Source organism: Mobula hypostoma, chromosome 6 (assembly GCF_963921235.1).
Source record: "Mobula hypostoma chromosome 6, sMobHyp1.1, whole genome shotgun sequence".
In the NCBI taxonomy this organism is placed as follows: domain Eukaryota; kingdom Metazoa; phylum Chordata; class Chondrichthyes; order Myliobatiformes; family Myliobatidae; genus Mobula; species Mobula hypostoma.
Genome location: NC_086102.1, coordinates 111,946,511 through 111,959,819, shown reverse-complemented (window position 1 = coordinate 111,959,819; position 13,309 = coordinate 111,946,511). Strand labels below are relative to the sequence as shown.

At 46.7% G+C, this 13,309-nt stretch overlaps 1 protein-coding gene across 3 annotated transcripts in view; it reads left to right on the top strand.

Annotated features, from left to right (window-relative positions):
- tns1b (tensin 1b) overlaps nucleotides 1–13,309 on the top strand; it is a 392,135-nt gene that overhangs the window by 39,094 nt on the left and 339,732 nt on the right. For all 3 annotated transcript variants that reach the window (XM_063051466.1, XM_063051470.1, XM_063051471.1), the window contains exon 2: nucleotides 8,021–8,135. In XM_063051466.1, the coding sequence (XP_062907536.1) occupies nucleotides 8,021–8,135 (115 nt within the window). The remainder of the gene's footprint in view (nucleotides 1–8,020; nucleotides 8,136–13,309) is intronic.

Below are 13,309 nucleotides of genomic sequence, written 5' to 3'. Positions count from 1 at the left end.
ACGAGTTCAAGTTCATTAACCATACACATGTATACAGCTAAACAAAACATCGTTCCTCGGGGGACGAGGTGCATGGAGCCGCACACAGCACACATAGTTACAACCCGATATATCACACATCGCTACAGCATTATCCCAAGTGCCGGCGTGTCGTGGCCTGAAGATTGATGGTGCACAGGATGCTGCCCTGGGGCCACGTTTCTACAAGAACAAGCTCCCATCTTGCGCTGGGTCTGCCATAGAAAAGGGGCAAGTTAGATTGCCCTGCCTCGCACTGGGTCAGCCGCAGACGAAGGCAGCCCAGCTCGTTTCCCAGGGAGCGAACACTGGAGAGCAGCACCGATGGGTCTGCCTGCCTGCAGGGGTCAGCCCCTAAACCAGGATTCCAGCGCGCCGGCTGCGCCTCTGTCCTCTCACACGCTTCCTTCACCGCCCTGGGTGACAACAAGCAACGGTGCAGCATGAGAGCCCTGTCTACACAACAACCGAGACCACACAGTTCCCTCCCCCCACATCAATCTCGCCAATGATCCAATGAACCGGACTCGTGGTATCTTGTATTACCAGGGTCTTGTGATCACAGGAAAAATGTTTAAAACAAACACCAAAATAACCATTAGACAGAGGAGAGACTGTCTAAAGTATTCCCTAATGTTGATAGTTATTGTGATAGATGTAAAACTGAGACAGCTACACTAACACACATGTTTTGGTCTTGTTCTATACTGGAACAGTTCTGGAAGTCAGTTTTATCGACATCTTCTATAGCACTTAAAATTAATTTACAACCTAACAAATTAACTGTGCTTTTTGGAATAATTCCTCAAAATATCCATGGTATCTCTGTGTCTGACCAACATGTTATTGCATTTGTCACATTGATAACTAGGAGGGCCATTTTGTTGAAGTGGAAGGATACATCAGCTCCCACGTTGTCACAATGGTTCTCTCAAGTGATGCTATGTCTTAGTGTGGAGAAAATTAGAAGTCGAACCTTTGAATCTATGTTTGATTTTGAGAAAAGATGGGGTTCATTTGCTCATTGTTATCATTTGAGTTAATTGATAAATTTTCTCCATGATCTAATTGTAAATTTTTGGTACATATTTTCTTGCTGGTGGTTTGATGTTTATCATTAGAAGCTTTTTGTATGACGCATGGCTCCGGGGTTGAACACCTAATGGCTTTTTTCCCCACTTTTTCTCGCTTAGTAGGGTTTTTGTTCAATCACCAAAATTTTTTCAATATTTAAAATAATGTTTTTTTTTCTTGAGACATTGTAAGTGTTGCCTACTTCGATGTACTCGTGTTAATTTAGGATAATAATAATAAAAAGATTTGAAAAGAAAGAAAATAACATTGTGCGCCACAGTACCATAGCAATTAGCACGACGCATATACCGCTCGGAGCGTCAGAGTTCAGAGTTCAATTGCGCCTTCGTCTGTAAGCAGGTCTGTACATTCCTCTCCGTGTGCGTATGGGTTTCATCCGGGTGCTACAGTTTCCTCCCAAAGACGTACCATTGAGTAGGTTAGTTGGTCATTGTAAATTGTCTAGGGTTAAATGGTGGCTCCCCAGTGGTGCTACGAGGAGAGGGCATGTCTGGGAGGGTGAGGGTCCTTAGTGGTGGATGCTGCCTCCTCCAAGCACCTCTTCTGGAAGATGTCTTCAAAGGCAGGGAGGTCCGAGCTCGTGATGTATCTGCCTGAATCTGCAAGCCTCCACAGCCTCTTGTGGTCCGGACGGTGACACAAACAGTCAGAATGCTCCCTACCACACGTCTGGAGAGGCTTGCCAGGCTAGGTCCTTACTCCTCGGAGAAAGAAGAGTGACTTCATCGAAATATTTAACATTATGAGAGGCATGGGTAATCTTTTCCCCAGGGTAGGGGAGACCAAAACTAAGAGGCATAGGTTTAGGGTGAGAGGGAAAAGATTTTAAAGGAACCTGAGGGACAATTTTTTCACCCAGAGCGTAGTGAGTGTATGGAATAAGCTGCCAGATAAAGTGGTTGAGGCAGGTACAATAGTATCTTATAAGAAGTAGTCAGATAGGTAAATGGAGAGGTGAGTCTTGGAGGGAGATGGGCTGAATACAGACAATTGGGACAAACTGGGTGGGCACCATAGTTGGCATGAACTGGATGGACTAAAGGGTCTGTAACTGTGCAGTAGTACTCCATGACTCTGACCTGACATCTCCATCTCTGTCTCTATGCCTCTCTGTCTCTGTCTCCCAGTCTCTCTCTGTCTCTCTCTCACACAGTGAGAAATACACACACACACTCACACTCACACACACACTCACACTCACACACACTCACACGCACACACACACTCACACACACACTCACACTCACACACACACACTCACACTCACACACACACTCACACTCACACACACTCACACTCACGCACACACACACTCACTCACACTCACGCACACACACACTCACACTCACACTCACACACTCACACTCACACACGCACTCACACTCACACACTCACACTCTCACACGCACTCACACTCACACTCACACACTCACACTCACACACTCACATGCACACTCACACTCATACATACTCACACTCACGCACACACACTCACACTCTCACACACCCACACTCACACTCACACACACTCACACACACACTCACACTCACACTCTCACACACACTCACACTCACACTCTCACACACACACTCACACTCACACTCACACACACACACTCACACTCACACTCACACTCACACACACACACTCACACACTCACACTCACACACACACTCACACTCACACTCACACACACTCACACACACTCACACACACACTCTGTCTGTCTCTCTCCTTCCCTCTCTCTCTCTCTCCCCATTCTCTCTCCTTCCCTTTCTTTATCTCTCTCTATTTCTCTCCTTCCCTCTCTCTCTCACCCCCCTCTCTCTCTCTATTTCTCTCATTCCCTCTCTCTCTCTATCTCTCTCCCTCCCCCCTCTCCCTCTTACCCCTCTCTCTCTCCTCTCTATACACAACAAGAGTAGTTGTAAATTAAAAACTCCCATTTTTTACTAACATCACCCAACATCTCTTTCTTTCTCTCCTCTATTTCCCAAGAGGGTTGTGAGGGTGCAGGGGAGAGCGTGAGGGTGAGGGGCAGTGAGGCAGGGGGTGCGGGGGGAGTGGGAAGCCCAAAGACAGAACTTGGCACTGGTGACGTTGGACTGGTGTGAGAACTCTTGATTTGTATTGGTTTTAGGTCAGGCTCTCTGAAAGTCATTGTGTTCCTGAGTGCGTTCACTGATTCACCTTCGGAGTGTGGAACAGATAAACTCGCTTCTGTTGGGGTGAGTGAGGAGCAGAAGATGGCCAGACCCTCAAACACACAGCAAATCTGCAGGTTCAGAACAGGCAGAGGCTGGGGTTAAACGTATCTGTCCCAAAGACCGTAACACATAGGAACAGAATTAGGCCATTTGGCCCATCGACACAACTCCACCATTCCACCATTCCGCAGACCCCTTGGTCCCTCAGACCACAGGGGTTCCCACCCTCAGGTCCACACACCCCTCGGTCCCTCAGACCACAGGGGTTCCCACCCTCAGGTCCACACACCCCTCAGTCCCTCAGACCACAGGGATTCCTACCCTCGGGTCCACACACCCCTCGGTCCCTCCGATCACAGGGGTTCCTACCCTCGGGTCCATGGACCTCTCATATAATGGTCAGGTTCCGGGGCATAACAAAGGTTGGGAACGCCCGCTCGAGTATAAAACGAGAGGACAGAAATGGAATCAGGTTTATCATCACTGACACGTCATGAAATGCGTTGCTTTGTGACGGCTTTACAGTGCAATGCATAAACATAGGATGGGTTACAAAAATAGCTAAACATTGCAAAAAGGAATACTGGTGTCGCGTTCATGGGTTCATGGGCCATTCACAAATCAGATGGTGGAGTGGAAGAGACTGTTCTTAAAAACATTTGGTGGGTGTGTGGAACCCCTGCCGGGGTGGTGGGAGAGGCCGATACATTGGGGACTTATAAGAAACTCTTAGACAGGCACATGGTTGATAGAAAAATGGAGGGCTATGTGGGAGGGAAGGGTTAGATTGACCTTTGAGTAGAACAAAATGTTAGCAGAACATTGTGAGCTGAAGATCCGGAACTGTACGGTAGTGTTCTATGTTCTTTTGTTACTGGGTGTGGTTCGTCAGGCTCCTGTATGTCCCAGAATGTGAAGGTTCTAAGAAAGTCTTTGACAAGTTGCTGCACACGAGGCTGTTTCGCAAGATGAGAGTCCATGGTATTACAGGAAGGATACGAGCATGGATAGGGGATCGGCTGACTGGCAGGGGGCAAAGAGGGGGGGTTAATGTAGTCTTTTCTGATTGGCTGCTGGTGATTAATGGGGTTCTCCATGGGTCAATGTTTGGCCTGATTCTTTTCACGTTATATGGCAATGATTTGGGTGACAGCATTGACAGCTTTGTGGTCAGGTTTGTGGACAATATGAAGATGGGTGGAGGGACAGCTAGTGTTGAGAAATCAAGGAGTCTACAGAAGAACTTAGACAGATTGGGAGAACGGGAAAAGTATTGGCAGATGGAATATAGTGTAGGGAACTGTATGGTTATACACTTTGGTAGGGGAATAAAGGTGTAGACGTTTTTCTAAATGAGAAGAAAATTCAAAAATCAGAAGTTCAAAGGGACTTTGGAGTCCTCATGTAGGATGCCTTAAAAGTTAACTTGCAGGCTGAGCTGGTGGTGAGGAAGACAAATGCAATGTTAGCGGTCGTTCTGAGAGGACTAGAATAAAAAAGCAAGGATATAATGCTGAAGATTTACAAGGCATCGGTCAGACTACACTTGGAGTATGGGCCCCTTATCTATGAAAAGATGTGCTGTTATTGGAGACAGGCCAGAGGAGGCTCACGAGAATGATTCAGGGAATGAAAGAATTAACATCTCAGGAGTACTTAATGGCTCTGCGCCTGTAGTGGCTGGAGTTTAGAAGATGACAGGGAGCTCGTTGAAAGGCAGAGACAGAGTGAATGATAATGGGGGAGCCTTGAACTAGTGAGCACAGCCTCAGAATAGAGGGACATCCATTTAGTACAGAGATGAGGAGGAATTTCTTTAGCCAGAGGGTCATCATCATAGCTTGTCACACCAGACAGCCAGCCACTCTAGTGTTGCAGGTCACTGTCAGCTAAATCAGGTGAGAGTGGGCAGTTGCGCAGAACGTGTTCGATGTTCTGCACCCTTTCGCCACACTCACGGGATTCGCTGGTCCTTAAACCCCACTTCACCATATTGTCTCCCGTCCTACAAACTCCCGCTGTCGCTCTGTTGAGAGTGCACCATTTGCATCTGTCAAGCAGTGCCCCGTCTGGTAACGTTTCTGTAGGGTCTTGCACTGTATTGTTTGGTAGGGTTCTGGCTTCCGTTTCTTGCCAGAGGTCAATCCTTTATGTTTGGGGGGATGTTCCGTGCGATAGTTACTCCACTGTAGCAAAGCTTTTCCTCGGTTTTAAGCAGTTAGAAATTGGCACATGGTGATGGCCAGAGGGTAGTGAATCTGTGGAATTCATTGCTACAGACAGCTGTGGAGGCCAGGTCACTGAGTGTATCTAAAGTGCAAATTGATTGGTTCTTGATGAGTCAGGGCATCAAAGGAGCAGACTCGATGGGCCAAAAGGCCTAATTCTGCTCCTATCAGGCAGGAACTTGGAAGCATAAATTGGAAACAGACGTTCTCAGGGAAATGTACGAAGAAATGTGGCAAATGTTCAGGGAATATTTGCATGGAGTTCTGCATAGGTACGTTCCAATGAGACAGGGAAAGGATGGTAGGTATGGGAACTGTGGTGTACAAAGGCTGTTGTAAATCTAGTCAAGAAGAAAAGAAGAGCTTACAAAGGGTTCAAAAAGCTAGATAATGATGGAGAGCTAGAAGATTATAAGGCTAGCAGGAAGGAGCTCAAGAAAGAAATTAGGAGAGGCAGAAGGAACCATGAGAAGGCCTTGGTGAACAGGATTAAGGAGAACCCCAAGGCATTCTACAAGTATGTGAAGAGCAAAGGATAAGATGCGACAGAATAGGACCAATCAAGTGTGACAGTGGAAAAGTGTGTATGGAACTGGAGGACACAGCAGAGGTACTTAGTGAGCACTTTGCTTCAGTATTCCCTATGGGAAAAGATCTTGGCAATTGTAGGGATGATTTACAGCGGACTGAAAAGCTTGAGCATGTAGATATTAAGAAAGAGGATGTGCTGGAGCTTTTGGAAAGCATCAAGTTGGTTAAGTCACCGGGACCAGACAAGATGTACCCCAGGCTACTGTGGGAGGCGAGGGAGTAGATTGCAAAGCCTCTGGCGATGATCCCATCAATGGGGATGGAAGAGGTTCTGGAGGACTGGAGGGTTGCAGATGTTGTTCCCTTATTCAAGAAAGTGAGTAGAGATAGCCCAGGAAATTATAGACCAGTGAGTCTTACTTCAGTGTTGGTAAGTTGATGGAGAAGATCCTGAGAGGCAGCATTTATGAACATTTGGAGAAGCATAATATGATTAAGAATAGTCAGCATGGCTTTGTGAAAGGCAGGTCGTGCCTTACAAGCCTGATTGAAATTTTTGAGGATATGACTAAACACACTGATGAATGTAGAGCAGTAGATGTGGTGTATGTAGATTTCAGCAAGGCATTTGACAAGGTACCCCATGCAAGGCTTATTGAGAAAGTAAGGAGGTATGGGGATACAAGGAGATGATGCTTTGTGGATCCAGAACTGGCTTGCCTACAGAAGGTAAAGAGTGGTTGTAGATGGGTCATATTCTGCATGGAGGTCGGTGACCAGTGGTGTGCCTCAGGGATGTGTTCTGGGACCCCTATCTTCATGATTTTTATAAATGACCTGGATGAGGAAGTGGAGATATGGGTTAGTAAATTTGCTGATGACACAAAGGTTGGAGGTGGTGGGGATAGTATGGAGGGCTGTCAGATAGGATGCAAAAATGGACTGAGAAATGCCAGATGGAATTCAACCCAAATAAGTGTGAGGTGGTTCATTTTGGTAGATCAAATATGATGGCAGAATATGGTATTAATGGTAAGACTCTTGGCAGTGTGGAGAATGAGAGGAATCTTGGGGTCCGAGTCCATAGGACACTCAAAGTAGCTGCGCAGGTTGGCTCTGTGGTTAAGAAAGCATATGGTGTATTGGCCTTCATCAATCATGGGATTGAGTTTAGGAGCCAAGAGGTAATGTTGCAGCTATATAGGACCCTGGTCAGACCCCACTTGGAGTACTGTGCTCAGTTCTGGTCGCCTCACTACAGGAAGGATGTGGAAACTATAGAAAGGGTGCAGAGGAGATTTACAAGGATGTTGCCTGGATTGGGGAGCATGCCTTATGAGAATAGGTTGAGTGAACTCGGTCTTTTCTCCTTGGAGCGACGGAGAATGAGAGGTGACCTGATAGAGGTGTATAAGATGATGAGAGGCATTGATTGTGTGGATAGTCAGAGGCGTTTCCCCAGGGCTGAAATAGCTAACACAAGAGGGCACATTTTTAAGGTGCTTGGAAGTAGGTACAGAGGAGATGTCAGGGGTAAGTTTTTTTATGCAGTGAGTGGTGAGTGTGTGGAATGGGCCGCTGACGGTGGTGGAGGCGGATACGATAGGGTCTTTTAAGAGACTCCTGGATAGGTACATGGAGCTCAGAAAAATAGAGGACTGTGGGTAACCCTAGGTAATTTCTCAGGTAAGGACATGTTCAGCACAGCTTTGTGGGCCGAAGGGCCTGTATTGTGCTATAGGTTTTCTATGTTTCTATGGCTTATGGTTTTTGGTTCATGTATATATTTGTGCATTAACACTACCCAATGTCTCAGCATTTCACAAGCACTCAGATGGTTTGGCTTGAGCACAGGGTGATGGCATCTCTTGTTTCTCCACATAATCTTTCACCGCCACCTTACCCCCACCCCCTCACCGTGTGTTCTGTTCCCCTTTCAGCCCGACGACCGCGAAGCCCCCAGCTGCCACACCTTCCATGCAAAGACGTACAAGAAGTTGAAGGCATGTGTGGCATGTGAACAGATGATTACCACAGACGGCAGCGTTTGTCGTGGTGAGTCTCCGATAAGTTCATTCATCTCATCGTCTACATTCCCAGGGAAATGTTCACCCACCCTTCGATCGATGTGTCTCTGCCCCAGGGCGTCTTTGTCCCTTCTCCTTCTGTGCAATTCATGTATCTGTCTGTAATCATTGTCCATCTCCCCCTGTCTCTCTGTCTGTCCCTGACCCTCTGTCTTTCTCTGTCTGTCCATCTCCCTCTGACTCTCTCTCTGTCCATCCCTCTCCCTCTGATTCTCTCCATCTGAATCTCTGTCTGTTCCTTTCTCTCTCTCTCTCCCTCTGTCTGTCCCTGACCCTCTGAATCTCTCTGTCTATCCAGCTCCCTCTGTCTCTCTCCATCTGTCTGTCTCTGTGTCTGTCCCTGTCCCACTGTCTCTGTCTATCTGTCCCTCTCCCTCTCTCACTCTCCATCTGTCTCTGTCTCTCTGTGACTACACTTAGCTACGTGTGACCTTCAGCTCCTCTCCCTCCATTTCTGTCTGTGACTCTGTGTCTAGGGGTCCCTCTCCTCTCTATCTGTTCAGTTTCCTTCATGTGTTCCTTCAATGTCTCCGTCAGTCTGTGTGTCTCTGTCATCTTCTTTCTCTCTCCTTAACTGAGTATCTGTCCCAGTGTCAGACCCTCTCCTCTGCAGGCAGCCACAAAACAAAGAAACCCAACAGAACTCATTAAAAAAGTCCCTCATTCCCCCTCCACACTCACCCACCTACCCCCTCTCCTGGTCTCATCTATCACCTGCCAACTCCTACTCCTTCTCCTCCCCCACCTTCTTACTCTGGCTTCTGCCCCCTTCCTTCCCAACCCTGAAGAAGGGTCTTAGTCTTAAATGCCATCTGTTTATTCCCCTCCATGGATGCTGCCTGACCCCCTGAGTTGCTCCGGCATTTTGTGCGTGTTATTGAACGAGGAACTTGCTCAGAATGTGATCCTGCACTGCCCCCGTGTGGCCACTCCCATAAACGCCTGTGGCTCAACAGGCTGGATGTGCAGCGAAGTTGCACCCTGGGCTGAGGAGTGTTAGACCAAGGGTCACAGGCTCAGAATAAGGTCATAGAGATACAGAACAGTACGGCACAGATACAGACCCTTTGGCTGATCTAGACCATAACAACTAGGCTCGCCCCTTGACCTGCACCAAGCCCATAGCTCACCATAACCCTCCCATCCATGCACTTATCTAAACTTCTTTCACATGTAGAAATCAAACCTGCATCCACCACAGTTCGTTCCACTCTCGCACCACCCTCTGAAGAAGTTTCCCCCTCAGGTCCCCCTTGAATATTTCAGCTTTCACTCTTAAATCACAACCTCTAGTTCTTGATTCACCCAACCTCAGCAGAAAAAAACCTGCTTGCATTTACCCTATCTGTACCCCTCAGAGCTTTACATATCTCTATCAAAACTCCTCTCATTCTCTTACGCTCCAGAGCCTTAAGAGAATGTTATAGAGTCATAGAACACTACAGCACAGAAATGGGCCATTCAGCCCATCTAGTCCAGGCTGTTGTTACTCTATCTCGTTGCATCTATGTGCACCTGAACCACAGCCCTCCACACCCATCCCATCCATGTACCTATCCAGACTTCTCCTAAACGTTGAAATCTAACCCACATCCACCACTTCCGCTGGTAGCTTGTTCCATTCTCTCACCACTCTCTGAGTGAAGAAGTTCTCCCTCATGTTCCCCTTAAACATTTCACCTTTCACCGTTAACCCATGACCTCTAGTTCTAGTCTCACCCAGCCTCAGTGGGAAAAGCCTGCTTGCATTTACTCTGTCAATGCCCCCATCACTCTATCAAATCTCCTCTCATTTGCCTATATCATGTGTTCCTCAGTTGGGACTAAGATGGGGAGAGACACCTTGATCTAGCAGAGGAAGGGGAGCGAAGTGAAGTCTCACCACTCTGGTTCCAGTGAGGACGGGTCGGGGGAGATGCTGACACGTGGGGAGACATGAGCAAACTGGAACTACATTCAGTGGCTGCTGTATTAGCCACACCTGCACAGCTGCTCATTAATGCAAATATCTAAACAGCCCATCATGTGGCAGCAACTCAATGCATAGAAGCATGCAGACATGGTCAAGATGTTCAGTTGGTCAGACCAAACATCAGAATGGGGAAAAAATGTGATCTAAGTGACTTTGACTGTGAATGATTGTTGGTGCCAGATGGGGTAGTTTGAGTAACTCAGAAGCTGCTGATTTCCTGCAATTTTCACACACAGCAGTCTCCAGAGTTTAGAGAGAATGGAGCAAAAATCAAAACAGATCCTGTAAGTGGTGGTTCCGTTGGAGAAAACACCTTGTTAATGAGAGAGGCCAGAGGAGAATGACCAGACTGGTTTCAGCTGATAGGAAGGTGACAGTAACTCAAGTAACCACACGTTACACCAGTGGAGTGCGTAGGGCATTTCTGAATGCACGACACATTGAACCTGGAGGTGGATGGGCTACAGCAGCAGAAGACCATGAACATACACTCAGTGGCCATTTTATTAGGTCCAGGGGTACATCATAAAGTGGCCACTGAGGTTACTCCAGCTCTGTTTTCCCGTGACAGCCAGTTGTCAACCCATGCTAACACATTTCCTCTGATGCCATGGGTTTTTAATTTACACATCAGCCTCCTTGGCGGCACCTTGTCATACGCTGTCTGGAAATCTAGATACCAATAAAATCTACATCAACAGGATTCCCCAAACAACACTCTGGCATGTCCTCAAAGAAATTCAGCAAATTTGTCAAGCATGATTCACTTTCATTAAAACATCTTGTCCAGGTTTAATTATATTCCACCTCCCTAAATGGTAAGCTATTTCCTCTTTGATTATTGGTTCTAAAACTTTGCCGGTATTAGCTGTTAAACTGACCTGCAGTTCCCTGGTGTTGGCTCTGACTGTTTAATTGTTGTCTTCTTTGCAGCTTAACAAATAATTGTCTGTTTGTGTTTGAAGAAGGTCTAATATACAGTTAACAGTTTGTTAGGATTCCTAGTGGCCATAGAACGTATATGCTGATGTTCAGAGTGTCCCCTAATGGTTCCATTGGTATAATTCTGAAAGCTCCATAAAGCTTCTCTGCGTAACTGCATTATCTGAACCCGGGTGCAGTTAGTTGGTTGACTCTTATCAATGAATGTGGGGGGAATTTTCCTTCTCTACAGCGTGTGGTGTAAAAAGAGCTGCACTACAGCGAAATGCCATCTTAGTTTGTTTTGCTTTTATCTGGCTTTGCTTAGCAGAACTCTATTAGTGTCTGTTTCAGTTTTCCTTTGTTCTATCAACAATAAAATAATCATGAAGCAGCAATTTCTGTGCCTCCTTCCTGACTTAAACACAGAACATAGAACAGTACAGCACAGCACAGGGACAATGTTGTGCTGAACTAGCTAAAAAACAAATCAAAAACACCCAAACTCTAGTCCCTCCTACCTACACCATGTTCATATCCCTCCATCTTCCTCACATCCATGTCCCTATCCAAACGTCTCTTAAAAGCCTCTAACATATTTGCCTCTACCACCATACCAGGCAGCACGTTCCAGGCATCCACGACTCTCTGAGTGAAAAACTTACCCCTCACATCCCCTTTGCACCGACCCCCTCTCACCTCCAATGCATGCCCTCTGGTATTAGACATTTCAACCCTGGGAAACAGACACTCTCTGTTTATCGATGTCTCTCATAATCTTATAAACCTCTATCAGATCTCCCCTCAGCCTCCAGTGCTCCAGAGAAAACAGCCCAGGTTTATCCAGCCTCTTGTGATAGCCCATGCCCTCTATTCCAGGCAGCATCCTGGTAAACCTCTTCTCCACCTTCGGCAAAGCCTCGACATTCTTCCTACAGTGCAATGACCAAAACTGTACGTAATACTCCAGATGTGGCCTAGCCAGTGCTTCGACTAATGAAAGCAAGAATTCCATAAGCCTTTTTACCCTATCGACCTGTGTCGCCACTTTCATGGAGCGATGAACTCGAACCCCAAAATCTCTCTGCTCAGCAACACTGCTGAGGATCTTACCCTTAACAGTGTATTGTCTCCTTGCATTTGTCCTACCGAGGTGTAACACCTCACATTTATCCGGGTAAAACTCCATCTGCCATCTCTCTGCCCATATCTGTAACTGATTTATATCACACTGTATTCTTTGCCAGTCTTTTACACTATCCACAACTCCACCAATCTTGGCATTACCTGCAAATCTACCGACCCCCCCACCTACATTTTCATCCAGGTCATTTATATACATCACAAACAACAGAGGTCCCAGCACAGACCCTTGTGGAACACCACTAATTACAGGCCTCCAGCTCGAGTCAGTCCCGAACCACTACCCTCCGTCTTCTATGCACAGAACAGCTCTGAATCCAAACGGCCAATTCGCCACAGACCCCATGCATTTGAATCTTCTGGATTAACCTTCCATGAGGAACTTGGTCAGACACCTTACTAAAATCCATGTAGACAACACCCACTGCCCTATCCTCATCAATCCTCCTTGTCATCTTGTCAAAAGACTCAGTCAAGTTAGTAAGTCACGACCTGCCACGCACAAAGCCATGCTGGCTCTCCCTAATTATTCCATGGGTTTCCAAATGTTCGTGTATCCTATCCCCAAGAATTTTCTCCAGCAATTTCTCTATGTGAGACTCGCCGATCTATAGTTCCCAGGATTTTCTCTTGTTCCCTTCTTAAAAAGAGGTACAACATTAGCCACTCGCCAGTCCTCCGGGACCTTATCTGTGGATAGAGATACTGGTCAAGGGACCAGCAATCTTATCTCTCGCCTCCTTCAAAAACCTCAGGTAAATCCCATCAGGTGCTGGGGACTTACCCATCTTAATACTCATTAGGAGGCCCAACACTTCCTCCTTGACCTCGAAGCACCCTAACATAACTATACACTCAACACTGATCTCCTGGTACGCCATATCCTTTTCCTTGGTAAACACTGAAGCAAAGTACTCATTAAGTACCTCGCTCATGTTCTCTGCATCTAAGCAAATGTTCCCCCGCCCCCCCCATACTTTATCCTTGAGTAGTTCCACCCTCTCCCAAGTTATCCTCTTACTCTTGATGTATGTATAGAATGCCTTGGGATTCACCTTAATCCTATTTGCCAGTGACATTTCATGGCCCCTCTGGCTTTCCTAATT